The 19,012-nt window shown below is 42.0% G+C and overlaps 1 protein-coding gene across 3 annotated transcripts in view; it reads right to left on the reverse strand.

Annotated features, from left to right (window-relative positions):
* The window catches only part of LOC110526403 (ubiquitin carboxyl-terminal hydrolase 10), a 39,118-nt gene that overhangs the window by 14,325 nt on the left and 5,781 nt on the right, over nucleotides 1–19,012 (reverse strand). For 2 of the 3 annotated variants that reach the window (XM_021607352.2, XM_036980766.1), the window contains exons 2-11: nucleotides 10,410–10,478; nucleotides 9,851–9,896; nucleotides 9,401–9,460; nucleotides 7,201–8,454; nucleotides 3,743–3,834; nucleotides 3,511–3,620; nucleotides 3,213–3,271; nucleotides 3,015–3,118; nucleotides 1,254–1,353; nucleotides 893–1,073 (exon numbers count right to left, since the gene is read on the reverse strand). In XM_021607352.2, coding sequence (XP_021463027.2) covers nucleotides 893–1,073; nucleotides 1,254–1,353; nucleotides 3,015–3,118; nucleotides 3,213–3,271; nucleotides 3,511–3,620; nucleotides 3,743–3,834; nucleotides 7,201–8,454; nucleotides 9,401–9,460; nucleotides 9,851–9,896; nucleotides 10,410–10,478 — 2,075 coding nt within the window. The remainder of the gene's footprint in view (nucleotides 1–892; nucleotides 1,074–1,253; nucleotides 1,354–3,014; nucleotides 3,119–3,212; nucleotides 3,272–3,510; nucleotides 3,621–3,742; nucleotides 3,835–7,200; nucleotides 8,455–9,400; nucleotides 9,461–9,850; nucleotides 9,897–10,409; nucleotides 10,479–19,012) is intronic. The other variant, XM_021607353.2, reaches the window with a different exon arrangement.

Raw genomic sequence — 19,012 nt, forward strand, 5'->3', positions numbered from 1 at the left:
ACTGACAGCCATATAATCTCTTTAAAATTGTGAAAATAATTTCAAACTTGCTCCAATGATTCCCCTCAGCCAAACCAATTACCCAGGCTCGAGTAGCTGAAAACGTGACTGTAGCTGGGTATGCATAGTTCAACCCAGACCTTCCTGAAGGTCTGCCCTTATGTTCCATTTACTTTTACTACTGATTCGGAGAAAAATGATCCTCTGAAGTGATCTATAACCCAGTCAGGCCAGGCGTGTGCCATAACAGAACCTCAGAGAGCACGTCATTTGGCCCAGTCACACCCTCATAGGTCCTACACTTTCAAAGTTGTTTTGTGATTCTTTCTTTGCGAGTGTGCCCCCCCACACCTGGCTGTCCAGGCCACCAACCACAGGCCGGGCCACAATGGCTGTTATTCTAAAGAGAACTTCTGGAGCAGAGAAAGCCCAGAGCCAGCTGGTGGCAGGCCTGTTTGGGATGGCATTCTCAGCTGAGGTTGGAGCTGGGGGCCAGAGGCAGTGCCAGGGCAACCAGCCCAAGAGGGCCCAGATAAAGATGGCACTATACTCTCTCAGTTCTCCTGTTATACCAGGCAACTGCGCCACAGCCAATAAAAAGAAGGGCAAGGACACCACTGGTGCCACAGTTCTACTGCTGGGCTTTAAGAAAAATAAGCTCTGGGCAGGGAGAAAAGAAACTCAGCGGCTGACCATCACTCTGGCTTCATTTGGGAGAAGTCAGGTGTCTAGTGAAGTAGTAAAGGTTTTGGGTCCACCAAAACATTGACTTGACTATATCTTCGTGAACAACAATAAGTTTCCATTATAAGCAACACCTCACATGTAAATAAACTATATGTGAGTTTCCTGACACCTCACAAGTCAACACAAGTCATCGGTGTTACCCTACCGGATGTGCCCTCCGAATATGTCAGTGATAGGGGTGCGGACAAAGTCAGCTTGACGGGTAATGGAGGTCTTGTTTCGGGGGCCCACTTGCTCCCATTCGTCCTCGCTCCCCTCCTCCTTATCAGCAGCAGCATCATCATCCACACCTGACTGGGACTCTGGGCCGTTGGGTGTGGGGGCTTCTGATCAAGACAGGAGAAGAGACAACTGATTTAGAACCACAGCCAATGGCAATCACAGAGAAGATACACCTTGAGCAGTGAGGCCAAAGAACATAAGGAAATTATGTGAAATGAACAGGGACTAGATCAGTTCAGAAGCAGAGAGTACATGCATCAGATTTAGACCACTGCACTACTTACTCTCTTCCTGAGGGGAGATTAACTTTTTCAAAGCCAGCATCTCCTCATGCAGTCCGTTGAGGGTGAAACCCAGGTACTCCTCCGCATCCTCCTGTCGACCCTGACAGAAAACACACAACCATCAGCACTAATGAGACCACGGTGCCAAGAGAGCCTGCGCTCTAATGCAACACCACTGACTCAGCAGACACAGGTCCTGTCCACTGTTACTGAGCTTCAGGACAGGACACGTGAGATACAATCTAAACCACATAGGGAATGCCTGAGTCAGGAGCTAACTACCTCATTCCATTTGGAAAAGCTTTTTTAATTGCACCATATCTGGTTATGAAATCAGTAATGAGTCAGCATGTCTCATGCACCAACAGATGGATATTTGTACATGTATCCATGTACTGTACCATCAGACAGGTACAGACTGAACGTCTCTGGTGCATAGACTCAAGTGTACTGATGAGAATGTGGAATTTTACATAAAACCAGTGTCAGGAAACAGGTGATACAAAGTGTTTCAGTTTATTTGTTCCAAGTCCCTGAACACCTGAAAGTGTGGAATGTCTGGATGGTTCAACATTCTAAATAAAAACCCGGCTGAAATGTAAAGAACAAATTATTTTTTATTGATGTTATTGATAGTAAGGCCGGGCGATACGGCCTAAAAAATAAATAAATCACCTTTAGATTATTATTTAAAAAACTTCTCGGCAATTCAAGATATACATCTCAATATGGTTTCCTTTCATTCGCTTTGTTGTACAATTAAAAGGTAAAATGCACTGCATTCAGTGCAAACCGTCTGCAATAATCTAATCCAGGGCTTGTAAAATTATACCTACACTAAATATATAAGCCTTCCACAAGGCTAAGACCCACTAATTAATTATTTTATCAAAATTGTTTGACCTGCTTTTTGTTGTTGTTTGTTGCAATAATCACCGATCTGGCTTTTAAGTCTATGAAAATAACCTGTGTTACAAATTTAACCAGAACCATGTATAATGCACATTCAATAATAATGACGAACTTGTAGCAAGCATTATAGAAAATGAACACAGGTCTCAATCAGTCAAGCAAAAGCGCTAGTGAGTAGCCAGCTAATCTTTAGATTTCAAGTTTAGCCAACTTGAGCCTATTTGCAGGCTTGAGCCTATTTGCAACTTGAGCCTATTTGCAAGGTAAAACAGTTAAATTGTTATGAACACACCCTTTTGTCTGTCTCCAGCTGTCTGAAAAGCATGCAAGCCGGTCCACTTGGTTCAGATGTTGAAATCATGCAGCCTACCTTATTTCTCAGAATTCCTTATATTTGTGTTTTATGCTTATTGCACATTTATAAAACACAGAATAGACAGCTAGTATAACAGTCTTTGGCTAAAATGCTGAGCATTAATTTTCCAGAACCAATGTTCATTGATACTCCTGTTTTAGTAGTGTCCGCTCTGCGAGCAACTTGAGTTGACAGAAAATGGGAATCGTTAGAAAGGTCAACTTCCTCTAATACAGTAAAATAATGTCGCAATGTGTTTCAGTGTCCATATGACCCATTCTTTGGACCAAACCACAAATGGAAGTTGAAGCCACTTGTCAAGAGAGGAAGTGATCTCTCATCTTTGTTGTTGTGAGTGGCTGAGGGAGGGGCTTGGTGTGTGTGTGTAAATGGGAGCAAAGGAAAACATGACAAGCAGACATAAAAGATTGTTACAATATTCCGCTCTAAAACATTCAAATGAAATCAATACACTGGATGCCCAATGGTTTTACCTTCTCCGAGAGACTCGACTTGATGAGGGTGAGGAGTCTGTAGATGTAGTTGGGTTCAAAAGGACCACCTGGTCGAATGTCTTTTATTATCTTTTCACCAGCAGCTACAGAAAAAGCAACAAGGAACACATCAAATGAACATCAACAGGAAATAAAAGAAACTCCAGCTCTTTTAGAAGATGCTGACAGACAGCTTACCTTGCTGCTTGGCTTTGGATGGCACAGGCATATTGTTGAACTCATTGACAAGCCTTACACTGGAGGGAGTGGAACAAGGTCAGGGAGTTGTAATTAGCAAAGGAAGTACACACCCAACCCAATGCAGTGAGCACACATTTAACACCTACTCTCAATACCCGTGACACAGTTTTACCAATTTAGCTCAGGCAGGAATTTGTCGTCGCTGCTTATTTGCACACAAACAAGACCGCCATTGATTGTGAGATCTGACTTTTAAAAAACAGCCAGTCAGCTCCCAGGGAGAGAGGCTACTTACAAGTTGTCCATCATGGGTGTGGAAGTACAGGGTCTCTGGGTGTCATTGAACAGGGGAATGGACTTAAACAGGTGATACATGGGGGGGCAAGCAATCAGGGCCTGCAATGTCTTGGGGGTGGCAGTCAAGGGTAAAATCACCTCATTGGAACACTAAATAAAGTCATTTAATGTAACTTTGTTTATGACATGGTGTGATTAAAGCATTTCGCATGCAGCTGAGAAAAGGATACAGCGTTGATATAGCACCAGTTTCCCCTGTTGATCAGTCCTCTTGGTTGCAAAGACACTGGTTTGTGTATCAACTTCACATTCTGAATTAGTTCTGGGGATTCAAACAAGTGCACATGATTTTGAACACAAATCCCTTACTAAATCAAACAAAAAGTTAGAAGTTAGTTTGTAAACCTCAGGCAAAAAAAAAAATTTTTTTTTACTGCTATATAGACTGTGTCCCTTCTACCAACTCTGCATCATGACAGTGGCACACAAGGCTGGTTTGTCCTTAGGAAGGAAGACTGTCACTGGCAACACAGCTACCATGGTAACGTGGACAGACATTCCAACAAAGAAAATATAATAAAACAATAGCACATAATCACAATTTGAAAACAATGGGTTATAAATCGCCTTTTTTTTTTTGATAGTTCCGCCTATGTACATAGCATATTATGAACAACCTCCAAATTACAGAAACATTGTTTTTATAGATAACTGGTTTGCTAAAAATGAAAACAGGTCATTCCAGGAGAAGAGAAATATAGTTTGGCTAAACAGTAAATGCACACTCCAGATAAAATCCAGTCCAGAGATAAGATAGTATACGGGGTTGTAATCAAAATGAGACGTGGTAGCGGTGACACCAGGGTCCTATAAATAGCTTCCTGTTAATTTCCTGACAGAAGCGTGAAAGTCTGAGCACTGTATTGTGGGTACAAAATAAGCTTTTCTACTGGACAGTGAAGGAAACCACGTGGAGCCTGGTTGAATTATTTACAGCCGTTGAGCACAGGAAACCATCAGGTTTATCTAGACAGAAGCACATTAGGCTGCCCAGAACCCCTCTCGCTCATAAATACTTCATAAGGGTGCTGAATAGATGAAAAATCCCAGTTTACTAAAAGGATGACAAAAATCCAGTGTCAACCACAATTTACAAGGAGGCTTAAGTAACCCACTGAGATAAGGCCTCTCTGTAAATTTCCTCCAGACACAGGACTATATCCATGAGGCCTGAGGAATCCCAGGGTCATAGCACTAAGTGAGACAAGCAATAATCCCATCAAGACAATAACCACACATTACCCAGACATGGCAATCCTCCCTGTCACAGGCTGTTTAAAACCGCCAGTGTACCCTGTGTGGTCCCAACACCTGGAGGCTGTTGTTGGGATGTGAGTAATCAGGATATGATCCTACATATCCCCTTTAATTAGGCAGCTTACAAGATCAACTCATTATGCAACCTTAGCATTTTATTTTATATTCTGTGTGTGTGTTAGGAGAAAGGGGTGAGGTCAGAGATCTATCCTGCTCTAGTCTACTGCATCTGAAAATCCATAAGGTTGATGTCATGGTAATGGAATTAATTAGTGCTGCTCATACATTATTGGTAAAGCAGTAGCTCCAGCCCACCCTCTGCCTGTATTCTCATGAATGCAGTTTGGAATAGAGGCCTTCAACATGTATTAGTATTACTGATATATACAATGACTCTCTGACGCCAGCAAGGCCAGTTGGCTACATGGGAGTCTCCCTGGGGTCACATGGCCTGACACTCATTCCCGAGCTCTATTCATTGGAGCATTATTGGGGAAAATAGGGTGGTGAGGTAAAGCATATCATGGAGATGTGTCATAGCAATCTGGGCCTTCCCAAGCATTGAGTGTTAGCACCATCTGGTGCTCATGTGTATCAGTCTAACTTAATGTCCCAATGTTGACACCAGGTGGACGGTAGGCTGTACTTCAGCACATGCATACAGAACATTTAATGTGCACAAATGAATTACTATTATAATAATCAATGGGTATAATTTTGTCAACACACTCTAGGACTGACCACAATTACTCGACTGGTGAATAGGCTGTTGGACAACCGAGATTTGTTTTAGTTGAGCAGTAGCAAATATACGGCACACGAGACACCCGTCTTATTTGCGGCCATCTCAGTGAACTAATCCATTGCGGATGCCGCAGGAATGGCAGTCCAAGAAGGCGAGTGTGGCTGCACAATGCACGTCTCTCTCCATAATGCGCTCTCTCCCGGTAATTTGTGCACATTGATTGTTTCATAACTTTATTGTGTGAATTGTTTGCTTTTGATTGTTAGTGTCTATCAATTCCCCATTACATATATCACCAGTAGTACACACACGGCTAATTCCTAATCTGTTTGGTTACAGTAAAGTCTTAATGCATTCAATATTGTTATTATTATTATTCCAGTCTTTTACTGTTTTCACTGTCAGAGTGGACATGTTATTTGCAGAGCACACAACCTATGCTACACCTGTGAGAAACAAGTTTTGGTTTATTTCATTCCATTTACGAGTTGTCAATTTAGTCATTGTCTTTTGTTTGGAGCGCTCCTGTCAATGTTGAGAAAGGATGCACACCTGATTACGCATAGAAGTAGGCCTATAGGCTACCTGGCCTGCGCGCAAATGTAGGAATATAAATGTGCCCATTTGGGGATCTGATAGTATTTCTGATTTTCTTAACGCACCACCACTAATGAGTCGTGGAGCTTCTCAAAGTAATGTTTTCATCATCTCAAACAGCAAGCAAACGGAGTCTGTTTTTACATCCATTGAGAATGAGAAACGATTGTCAATGTATTTGAAAAATTATAAATGTCATACTCTGATGTCATAAAATAGGCCTACCTGATTACTTCCTATCCCTAGCACAAATAGCCTACAGCTGTGTGTCCAGAGTTCACTGGCAAGGGAAACTGAGGGCCCAGAATATTTTATACAATGTTGCAAGGAGCTTCAGGCTGGACTCAAGTTAATAGCTGATGCAACATTTCAAGTTCGTTACAGACAGGCCATGAGTAGACAACGTGATTTAAAATCAGGATATCTACTACCTGTTGGATGCATTGTTTTCATTTGTTGGCTTTATAGGCTATTTTTACATAGTTACTTTTAGGTTTGTATCATTTTGATTTAGATTTTTGATTAACCACATGACAATAATTTTGAGAACCGAAGATATTATTCTAAATTAAATTAAACTGTTCCACAAAAATAAATTGGCATTCCACATGAGAAAGGTTGCCGAAACACCTTATGTAGCCTATTGCTGGCATCTTCAGGAGAGTAATGGCAGAATCTGCAAAAGCCAGTAGGAGCGGGGGGGAGGATGTTCAGGACAGGTTAAGATTTTTGTCTTCTGGCTCCCTGGGGCCATGTGTTTTATTTAATCAAACAGTGAGCTTAAAGCATCAGATAAACTCAATGCACATATAGATACTTTTATTAAAACACACAGGGTGTGTCTATATATGGAAAACTAAACTTAAAATGTAGACCAATCGATCGGTTTCTCAGTCAACCATGATTATTTATAATATATATATCCTTTTTTGTGTGGTCGGGGACAGCCCTAACACATTCCAAAGGACATAAGGGTTAACCGGTGAGCTCTACTTCCTCACACTGTGGGGCTATCTGTGAGTACACTACCTGCAAGTTTAGGGGCCATGGGATCCTCTGATACATGGACAAGGCTTTCCTTCACCTCCCCAGCCTTCTCATGCTGCTCCACAGCAGCCAGGGAGGGAGCCACGACCTCCACCACATTCTTCACCTCCACATAGGCCTGAGGGCTTCCAGGCAGAGGCTTGGAGTTGTGGAAGAGGCTAGCCCAGGATTTGAGGGGGTTGGCAGCGGGCGCAGCCGGAGGGGCAGACGACTTAGGCTGCTCTGCCACCGCCGGCTGGGCCTCAGAGTCTGGGGAGGAAGCAGGCTCCACTGAGGGAGCTGGGGACTGCTGCTGGGGCTGCGCCAACATCTCAGAGGCCTCCTTGTGTCTGTCTGCACTGATGCCAGCATGGGGCTCAGCCAGCCCATTAGCCACCCCACTGTCCCTAGTCTCCTCCTCTTCTTCAGTAGTAGCAGTAGCAATGGTGGCAGGGGGGCTGGCCACAGCAACCGAGGGGGGAGGGGAGGTGGGGCAGGGGCTGTGCCCACCGCTGCCCAGCAGTTCAGGGCTCTCTGGAGCCATGTTCTCAGGCTGCTGCTCTGCAGTTCTGCCTCCCTCTGCCACCCCACTGCTCTGAGAGGAGGAGGAAGAAGAGGAGGAGGCCGCGTCTTTACCATCTGATAAAGAGGCAGCTCCACTCGTGAAGTCCAAAGACGATTCATCAGGGCTATCACAAGTCCTCTGATTCGCTGCTGCCGTAGCGACAGGGGCTGAGGTGGAAAGTCCGCCCTCTGACAACGCCTTACCAACCATGTCCTGCGACCCGAGGTGAGGGCCGCTAAGAACATGTCCATTCACCAACCCCTTTCCAGGAGGCCCGTCCACTCCCATGCCACCGCTATTGGGACCTGAGCCCTCCAAGTAGTTGTAGTATCCTGGCGGGCGCTTTTTCTTTTTCTTCCTCTCCCGCTGGCCCAGGCTGCCCGGGCCCCCGTCCCCATCCTGGCAGTTCTGGTTGCCGTCCATGGCAGAAGGCTCAGAGTCTGGGCCATCAGGTCCGTCCGGGCCGTCGGGTTCGTCCAGTGAGTTGTATTGTGCTCCGTCTGGGACGTCTGCTACCGGAGAGAGGGCTGTGGCTGTCTGCGGGACCTTCTGAGACGGCTGGCATCCCAGGATGAACTCTGGAGCCTGGGGGTTCAGCGTGCTGGACACCTTGAAGAGAGGATCCTTCACTCCCACAGGCTCCAAGTCCATCACCTCATCCACACCAAACTCTATGCGCTGGTAGTCTTCGCCTGCAGAGGAGGATATGTCAGTCAGCTTGGGAACATAAGGCACTACAGTTCTGCCCTGAAGACAAAGGTTCATAAAGGTTTACACAACACAAAATACTGTTTTGACCAATTATTCGTCATTACTACTTGCCAATATCTGGCATCCAAAACAAAATTGGCATCATGAAATACACAACAATTTACAACTTTATTAACTGCCACAAACTCAATTGAATATATCAAACACTGACCTTGAGTACTACACAAATAAAAAGTATCAAGCAATGAAGAGTAAGTTCAATATCGATTAGATTTAACAAGTTTCTAACATTTCAAATTGAAAGATAGGCAGTGAGAGAAACAGCTGAAGGTGAACATGAGGAAAACGTTAGTAAATTCAGATCATCCCAACACTGAAAATGGCAAGGCTGGGCTATATAAAAGACACGACTGGTCATCCATACAAACCAGACACCGGAAACCCTAAGGGGGAATGTAAGGTATGGTTAGAGAGTACGGTCGAGATTCGCCCTTCTCTGTGGATTAAAGTGTCCTTTGTTAATGTTTTTACCAAAGGGATTTCATTCCAGAGTCATAATGATGAATTGAGAGTGATAAACCCTAGCAAAACAAAATACCTATTGTAATTGTTAGCTTCCATATAAGACCATTACTATGCCCTTATAAGTCCAATAAAAAAGGGTTCTCTCAATCCATCCAGTTAAGTGACGGAGGGGGTATACAAATCAATCACAAGTCAACTCAAAGCACTGCTGCGGTGCCAATGTGTTTAATGCAATAGAGAAGAGATATTTAACGGCATCTAAGCATGCAAAGCCTCACAGATCGTACGAACAAGAATGAGTGTAAATAGGGCCAAGGTTTAGAAAGCCACCAGTTTTTAAGATCTGGGTTTGAGTGCTTCAGCAACAAGTAATAAGCACAGAGTGTCGGACCCAAAACTCACCGCAAACCTGCCGTCTCATAGACTCCGTAATGTAAGGCACAGCAGGAGTGCAGTAACTTCCTGAATAATTCATACAAATCAGAGTAAAAATCAAGTGTTATGAGCAGGGGAGGGGTATGGTTGACAGACTTTGTAACTTGGTGGCTCCAAAATCCCTGTTCTGCAGGTATGTTTGGACATATTTTTACAAGTAAAATCTTATCTTAAAACAATGTCAATTCAGACTTAAACTGTCACTCTCTTACATGCAGTTCAGTCAGGTAGGTCTGGATCCAACTAGCACAGACGGGCAGGCGTATGTTTGACTTTGGTCATAACCCTTACATCATGTGGGGGTGGGGCAAGAGTGAGGTCAACCCAGAGAGCACTGGCCGGCCTCATGCGGATGACGTTCGGAATGTCTACAAGATGAACTTAAATAAATCAGAGCGATCCAGTAGACGTTCTTACCTGAAGACTGACTGACGCAGGAGACTTTGTCATTGAAGGGGGGAAGCTGTCAAAGAGCAGAGAGATTAGATTACAAATTAAAAAGACACTTCTAGTTAAAGTAAATAATCAAACATAGTGTTAACCTCATAGACCACGACTGTTGTCAGTCTGGGCCTTCCTGCTTGATGTGAATCACATCTGTGTAATGTGCACTTCGGAGGGGGGGGGGGGGGGGGGGGGGGGGGGGTAGATGACAGTATTGGTGATAAAAACATGTTATTTTGTGCTGTCTTATATTGTTCACACTCACTAAACTGAGAACATGAGAAATAAACCATTGTCTTCTCTGTGTTTTAGACAATGACAGAGTAAATACACACACTGGACTAAATCTATAAACTCAGTGGTTTTCTGTGTTAATGAGCTTCCAAAAGGCCATTCTTAAGAACGACACAGTTAACATTAAGAGCCACCGGCACTCCAACACTTAACACCGTAGACTATATGGTGTCAAAACAGCCATGAGCTGGAGTAAACGTATGTGAATAAATGTTTCATTCAAAACTCATCGTCTTACCTCAACATAACATCGTGGAGTCACGAAGAACTGATTGATCTCATCAGGGCTGAACTCCCCGAAGATGTACTACAGAGAGAGAAAATATATATTTACATAAAACACATGATTCAACATACTGAGGATAATCACATGCAACCTTTTAAAATCAATATATTATTATTTAAATGACTATATATATATATATATATATATATATATATATATATATATATATATTACATGGCATCTTCAATATTAACATGTGTAGGAAACATAAGTGTGAAATATTGCTCAAACATCCAAGACCCCATGAGAAATACACTTTGAAAAAAATCTGCTTTAGTCCTCCATTTATCTACTGAGAATTTTACAGACAAGTACACCTCTTACTGATGAACTGACACAGTTGTGACTAGAGGTAGACCGATTAATTGGAATGGCCGATTAATTAGGGCCGACTTAAAGTTTTCATAACAATTGGAAATTGGTATTTTTGGGCGCCGATTTGCCGTTTAAAAAAAAATTACTTTATTTAACTAGGCAAGTCTGTTAAGAACACATTCTTATTTTCAATGACGGCCTAGGAACGGTGGGTTAACTGCCTCGTTCAGGGGCAGAACGACAGATTTTCACCTTGTCAGCACGGGGAACCAATCTTGCAACCTTACAGTTAACTAGTCCAACGCTATAACCACCCGCCTCTCTCTCGTTGCACTCCACAAGGGGACTGCCTGTTCTGCGAATGCAGTAAGCCAGGGTAAGTTGCTAGCTAGCATTACACTTACAGTGCCTTGCGAAAGTATTCGGCCCCCTTGAACTTTGCGACCTTTTGCCACATTTCAGGCTTCAAACATAAAGATATAAAACTGTATTTTTTTGTGAAGAATCAACAACAAGTGGGACACAATCATGAAGTGGAACGACATTTATTGGATATTTCAAACTTTTTTAACAAATCAAAAACTGAAAAATTGGGTGTGCAAATTTATTCAGCCCCTTTACTTTCAGTGCAGCAAACTCTCTCCAGAAGTTCAGTGAGGATCTCTGAATGATCCAATGTTGACCTAAATGACTAATGAGGATAAATACAATCGACCTGTGTGTAATCAAGTCTCCGTATAAATGCACCTGCACTGTGACAGTCTCAGAGGTCCGTTAAAAGCGCAGAGAGCATCATGAAGAACAAGGAACACACCAGGCAGGTCCGAGATACTGTTGTGAAGAAGTTTAAAGCCGGATTTGGATACAAAAAGATTTCCCAAGCTTTAAACATCCCAAGGAGCACTGTGCAAGCGATAATATTGAAATGGAAGGAGTATCAGACCACTGCAAATCTACCAAGACCTGGCCGTCCCTCAACTTTCAGCTCATACAAGGAGAAGACTGATCAGAGATGCAGCCAAGAGGCCCATGATCACTCTGGATGAACTGCAGAGATCTACAGCTGAGGTGGGAGACTCTGTCCATAGGACAACAATCAGTCGTATATTGCACAAATCTGGCCTTTAAGGAAGAGTGGCAAGAAGAAAGCAATTTCTTAAAGATCTCCATAAAAAGTGTTGTTTAAACTTTGCCACAAGCCACCTGGGAGACACACCAAACATGTGGAAGAAGGTGCTCTGGTCAGATGAAACCAAAATTGAACTTTTTGGCAACAATGCAAAACGTTATGTTTGGCGTAAAAGCAACACAGCTCATCACCCTTAACACACCATGCCCACTGTCAAACATGGTGGTGGCAGCATCATGGTTTGGGCCTGCTTTTCTTCAGCAGGGACAGGGAAGATGGTTAAAATTGATGGGAAGATGGATGGAGCCAAATACAGGACCATTCTGGAAGAAAACCTGATGGAGTCTGCAAAAGACATGAGACTGGGACGGAGATTTGTCTTCCAACAAGACAATGATCCAAAACATAAAGCAAAATCTACAATGGAATGGTTCAAAAATAAACATATCCAGGTGTTAGAATGGCCAAGTCAAAGTCCAGACCTGAATCCAATCGAGAATCTGTGGAAAGAACTGAAAACTGCTGTTCACAAATGCTCTCCATCCAACCTCACTGAGCTCGAGCTGTTTTGCAAAGAGGAATGGGAAAAAATGTCAGTCTCTCGATGTGCAAAACTGATAGAGACATACCCCAAGCGACTTACAGCTGTAATTGCAGCAAAAGGTGGCGCTACAAAGTATTAACTTAAGGGGGCTGAATAATTTTGCACGCCCAATTTTTCCGTTTTTGATTTGTTAAAAAAGTTTGAAATATCCAATAAATGTCATTCCACTTCATGATTGTGTCCCACATTTTTGATTCTTCACAAAAAAATACAGTTTTATATCATTATGTTTGAAGCCTGAAATGTGGCAAAAGGTCACAAAGTTCAAGGGGGCCGAATACTTTCGCAAGGCACTGTATCTTATAAAAATAAAAAAATCATAATCACTAGTTAACTACACATGGTTGATGATATTACTAGATATTATCTAGCGTGTCCTGCGTTGCATATAATCTGACTGAGCATACAAGCATCTCAGTATCTGACTGAGCGGCAGTAGGCAGAAGCGTAAACATTCATTCAAACAGAACTTTTGTGCAGTTTGCCAGCAGCTCTTTGTTGTGCGTCAAGCATTGCGCTGTTTATGACTTCAAGCCTATCAACTCCAGAGATGAGGCTGGTGTAACCGAAGTGAAATGGCTAGCTAGTTAGTGCGTGCTAATAGCGTTTCAAACGTCACTCGCTCTGAGCCTTCTAGTAGTTGTTCCCCTTGCTCTGCATGGGCAACGCTGCTTCGATGGTGGCTGTTGTCGTTGTGTTGCTGGTTTGAGCCCAGGGAGGAGCGAGGAGAGGGACGGAAGCTATACTGTTACACAGGCAATACTAAAGTGCCTATAAGAACATCTAATAGTCAAAGGTTAAAGAAATACAAATGGTATAGAAGGAAATAGTCCTATAATTCCTTTAATAACTACAACCTAAAACTTCTTACCTGGGAATATTGAAGACTCATGTTAAAAGGAACCACCAGCTTTCATATGTTCTCATGTTCTGAGCAAGGAACTGAAACGTTAGCTTTCTTACATAGCACATATTGCACTTTTACTTTCTTCTCCAGAACTTTGTTTTTGCATTATTTAAACCAAATTGAACATGTTTCATTATTTACTTGAGGCTAAATTGATTTTATTGATGTATTATATTAAATTAAGATAAGTGTTCATTCAGTATTGTTGTAATTGTCATTATTACAAATCAAAAAGAATAATAATTATAATTTTTACATTTTTTATTTATTTTATAAATCTGCAGATTAATCGGTATCGGCTTTTTTATCCTCCAATAATCGGTATTGTCGTTGAAAAGTCATTATCGGTTGACCTCTAGTTGTGACAGACTCGTTGGAGAGGCTACTGGGAGAGGCCTTTCTTATCAGTCTGCCCAGATTGCGCCATAGGTTTGGGTAAAAGGGGCAACGTGGAAAAGTGACGAGTCATGCAGCATTAGAATGGCAAAATGGCTCCCGGCAGCCCACTTCCCAGAGAACTGAGCCAAATAGAGAGACCTGGCTCACTGGCTTCCGCCAATATGTAGCACATACTAAGGCGGGAATGAACTTCAAACAACTGTACTGTAGGCCATTTTTTGTCATTTCTTCACAAGTGGAGTAAAACAGCACTGCTGAAAATGTAGCTGACATTTGGCTACAATGCATTATTTGATCAATCTTATGTCCCCAAATGTAACAAATTCAAAAATGTTCACACAATGTTCTGGGGAAGGAAAATGTTAATGGCAGTGAAGTATCATTATGTGGTATGCTGGTTTGGACTCAAATCCCATGGGTTCATCCAGCTGGGCTTGATATTAATGATTGCTGGACAATAATAATATAGATTTAAGTTTCCCCAATTGACAAGTAAAAAAATGTAATCACAATATCAAACAATTACTCCAAATCAGAATTGGATCATTGGCCTACATTGGAATAATAATGCACATAGATAGACATGACAAAGTGTATGTGATATGCATATTGGCTACAAGCCTCATGTCCAAACCGATGCCGACATGGAGGCGCCAGAAAATGTAGCCAAACTTTAATGAGAATTACATAAATATAGGCTTTGTTTGACAAATATAATGAAGGATAACTAACATTAACGTCTGAAGGCTTGATTCTGTCGGCATACTCAAAGCACTTCGTTCAGATCAAATGGTCACAAGACTGGAGAGCGAAGGATAGTGCATGGTGCACACTGCACATCACCCACCTTGAATCTGAGCAGAGGTGGCCAACATTTTGAAACTATTTAATAATTAACAGTCTTTTATTGTGCTTATAATATGAATAAATAAAAATTGATCAACATTTTAAGCAAAAGGGTCTGATAAGATTACAAAAAAAGTTACTGTTTCATTGTTTTTTATTTATTTATCTGCAGTGGTTATGAATTTAGGATCTGTTGTCTCAGAACTGTCCCAGAGTGTTTTAATCTGTAGAAATACTAAAGTACAAGGTTGTCATTTTAATGTTGCAGTAATTTATAGGCTACCAAAAGGCGGCCAAACATCCTTCAGGAAAGCCTTAAAGGGGCAGTGTTTTATTTTGAGACAGATATCCAGTCGTCAATAAGGAGTGCAGACAACAATGCCGTCTGATTTTCTTTTCTATGGTAAAAAAAAAAATACAGTAATGCATTTTATTTTGTAGTGGTTCCTTGTAACATACAACGATGTAAAAATTGCATTAAGACTATTTTTCTATTTTTGGACAAGTGACAAAAAAAGGTTACTGTCAAGCCCTGTCCAGGGATTACTCCTTCTAGCTGCACCTTTTACACAAGGCTCCACACGATTGTGATTAAGCAAATTGAGTTGAGTACTGGCAACACTTTTCACACTACACACAACCAAATTCCCCATAATAATAATTGGAAGTGGGGTGGTCATTCTTATTGTTTGCAGAACCATGCAGTAATAAGAAGTCCATTTTGTTAATTTTCAATGACCCACATCTGAGGTTTCAAATACTCATAAATATAGGAATCTCCAAATCTCACACACACACCAAACCCTTCTACCATCATCAATCAGTTTGTAACCTAACTGGACCACGGCCAATCAATGTGTGTTCATCTAAACAGGAATCTTTAGGGAAGGCATTAAAATGTCGGTACAAACCTGACAAGGCAATCCCCCTCCAGACCAGACACTTACAGTGGGATAGTACTCTAGCCAGCCACGTGCTGGCCACAGCCATACACTACTTTGTAAAGATAATTATAGCCAGCATGGGGAAGGCAGGTCATCTTAATCCCAGTCGCACTGCGTAACTGAAGGTCTCTTGCTGCACACCGACAGCCCTGCATAGTGGGGTGAATTGGTCCTTCAATCGCCTGGCGACATTTCTTGGTTTGGCTCATTACAGAATAGCAGGGGCCAAAAACATATCTGCATAACATTACAGCCTGAAAATACATTTTTTAAGTCTTTCATTAGGCAACAAATAAAAAATGATTTCTAAACAAAACAAGTGTTGGTGGTGCATGGTGAGGGGAAGGAGTCCAATGCTATGGAGCAGTAATGAAAAAAGTTGAAACAAGCTTGCTAACCATACAGAATCCTCCCAGCGCATTTAACTGTGGGACATGAAAGGGGAGGCACAGAGAAAAGAAAGTGCAGTTCAAGCATATGTAGCTCTTTGCAAATGAGGGCCCAACATTGCTGAAATGGCACTACAAGCGACAAACAGCCAGCTATAATCCAACGGCCTCAGGACAGCTAATACAATCACAACAGAAAGAACTCCCTTTGCCTCTTTCTACAGGCGAGCCACACGTACCACACTAAGCTTCCCTCGCTGTTCGTTTGGATTGAGGATTACCACAAAATGGCCATCTGTATAACTTCAACATGCTCCAGTGAGACGGCATGCACACACACACTTTTAATGAATGTGGTTACAGATCAGGGCTTACATTCTAAGGTGGGATCCATATGAAATATAAAGCACGATGACATTGTCGCTGATAAAAGGAGCTAAACCAGGTAAACTGAACACGTCATTTCTAATGTTTATATACTTTACGTCAATAGAGTACAATGATAATCATATATTGCAGATAGCATTCAATGAGGCTTCTGCTTAACAATTAAACAAAAACACATCCAAAGTATGCTTTGTGAGGAAGACAGCTTTAAGGAAGTGGATGGCTTAAAGGAGTGGGGCTGTATTAGAACATATGTCAAACAAGAGCCAGTCAAATTGGGGTGGCAGGGTAGCCTAGTGGTTAGAGTGTTGGACTAGTAACCTGAACAGGCAGTTAACCCACTGTTCCTAGGCAGTCATTGAAAATAAGAATTTGTTCTTAACTGACTTGCCTAGCAAAATAAAGGTAAAATAAAAAAATAAAAAACAAGATGTTCCACTGGAATTTCAAGTTACCAGGCATTACCAACTCCCACCTGAGGCATAGAATAACAATCCACAACCCCCTATACCTACAAGGACTGGGACGCCCTCATCACTACTACCCAGTGTTCCCTATTGTTTGTAACCCAACTGGACCACGGCCAATCAATGTGTGTTCATCTAAACAGGAATCTTTAGGGACTGGGACTCAGCCAGCCCGGCTCTGCAAGGCCTCACAAATTGGAATGCAAAGAGTCACTATTAGCAAACTTGGCATAGCATGAATATGCAACACTACAAATAAGGTCAAACACGTTTTGAAGAAACCGATGATGCATGCCGGGGCTTGCGTATTACATTCTTATGAAGAGAGGTTAAGTATGATGAGCTAGAAGTAAGGAGAAAACGTTAAAACACTGAGCAGAGACATGACAGAGAAGAACAATATAATGCATTCATGTAAGAGACACTTTAATACAGGGCGATGTCATTCAAACACTACCAGCAGCTGATTGGATTCTCTGAGGCCATGGTGTTGCAGGACCTTTCAAGGGTAAGACAAATGGGAGGCAGCTCTGCTCTCTAAACACTGCTCCACCCTGCTGTTCAGGAAAATACCTAACTAGCCAGGCAACTCTGAGTCTCATGATCCATTTCCATAATGTTGAATCAGGAGCCCACCATTCAAAAAAATGAAGGCCACCACAAACATATCAGATTGTGCTTGGAAATTAACCATTTAATTTGTTTTATTTTTTTACTTTAACACATCAGATCTTCACTGTGATAAGAGGTTGCCATCTTTTTCAGTTACAAACCTGTAATTAGGTCTAGGTTTACCCACAACTACCCACTCCTAACCCGCACATTTGTCAGGTGACACAAAGACAATCCACCATTCCCATATCCATGCTGTTCACCAACTGACGAAACTGTGAAAAACTAAAATATGGGCAAATACACAGTACAATATACTTAGGTAGAAACTATACAGGCCCATGAACCATTTTATGCTTGACGTCCACAATACGTGGAAGCATTTACTCAGCTGAAGATTCCTAGCACTCATTTACTAACTTAGAAAATGTTGTGATGATACTTTGGTACGCAACTCTCATACAACCCACTGCTGTGGTGTGGAACGGTGTCCAACAGCTACCATTCCTCTACCCTTTGGTTCAATCTAGCAACCCTGAGTCATAAAGCAAAGATGTGGCTTCTGCTGCTCCTTGTGCACAACCCATACATCGCAGGTACATTCAATTCTCTGCAATGGGCATTGTCATTCAATCAATTACCTTCTATGCCCCGAGACATTTTAAAGTGAATCATAAAATGAGTGTCTCCCTTATGTGCATTCAATGCCACTTCGCTCAATCCCTGATACTAGAGCCTTATATTAAGAATATAAAATGGTAGGGCAGTGGACACATGACCTCAGGTGCAAAAACAACCCTCTCAGAATGACTCAGAACAAAAACCTTCCTTAGATCAATGGTTTACTATTTAGGCCTTCAGTGAGATATACAGTTTCACACATGCACCTAATCTTCAACCCCTAGCCAGCCAGGCATCTTACGTTCACCAGCCCTGGTTGGGTGGACACTATGGCACAATGGGAATGTGATATCTAGCTTAGGCCGACTCTGTATTGATGTAATTGTCTGTTGATGGGCAAGCATGCTAGCTAGGTAGTAAGCTAGTTATGAAGCTTGGCCATCGCTATAAACCATAATTGTTGAAAATAGTTGAATAGGATTAAAAACACGTAGTAGTTGGACAAACATGGACATTGACGCCTGACTTTCAACCTTCGCCTCTCCCGAGCCCATATGGGAGTTGTAGCGATGAGACAAGATAGTAGCTACTAAACAATTGGATACCACAAAATTGGGGAGAAAACGGGGTACAATGTAAAAACATGGACATTGACAGATAGGCCAACAAGAAATTAACTATTAACTAACTAGTTAGCTAGTATTCACACCCCTTGACTTTATCCTCGTTTTGTTGTGTTACAAAAACGGGACTAAAATTTATGTAAATTTTTGTAAATGATCGACACAAAATACTCTGTCAAAGTGGAAGAAAAATGTGAACATTTATAAAACATAGTGATTAGATAAGTATTCAACACCCTAAGTCAATGCATGTTAAGACAGTGTTCTCCAACCCTGTTCCTGGAAAGCTACCGTCCTGTAAACTCACTCCAA

The sequence above is a fragment of the Oncorhynchus mykiss genome, chromosome 6 (assembly GCF_013265735.2).
Source record: "Oncorhynchus mykiss isolate Arlee chromosome 6, USDA_OmykA_1.1, whole genome shotgun sequence".
Taxonomy (NCBI): Eukaryota; Metazoa; Chordata; class Actinopteri; order Salmoniformes; family Salmonidae; genus Oncorhynchus; species Oncorhynchus mykiss.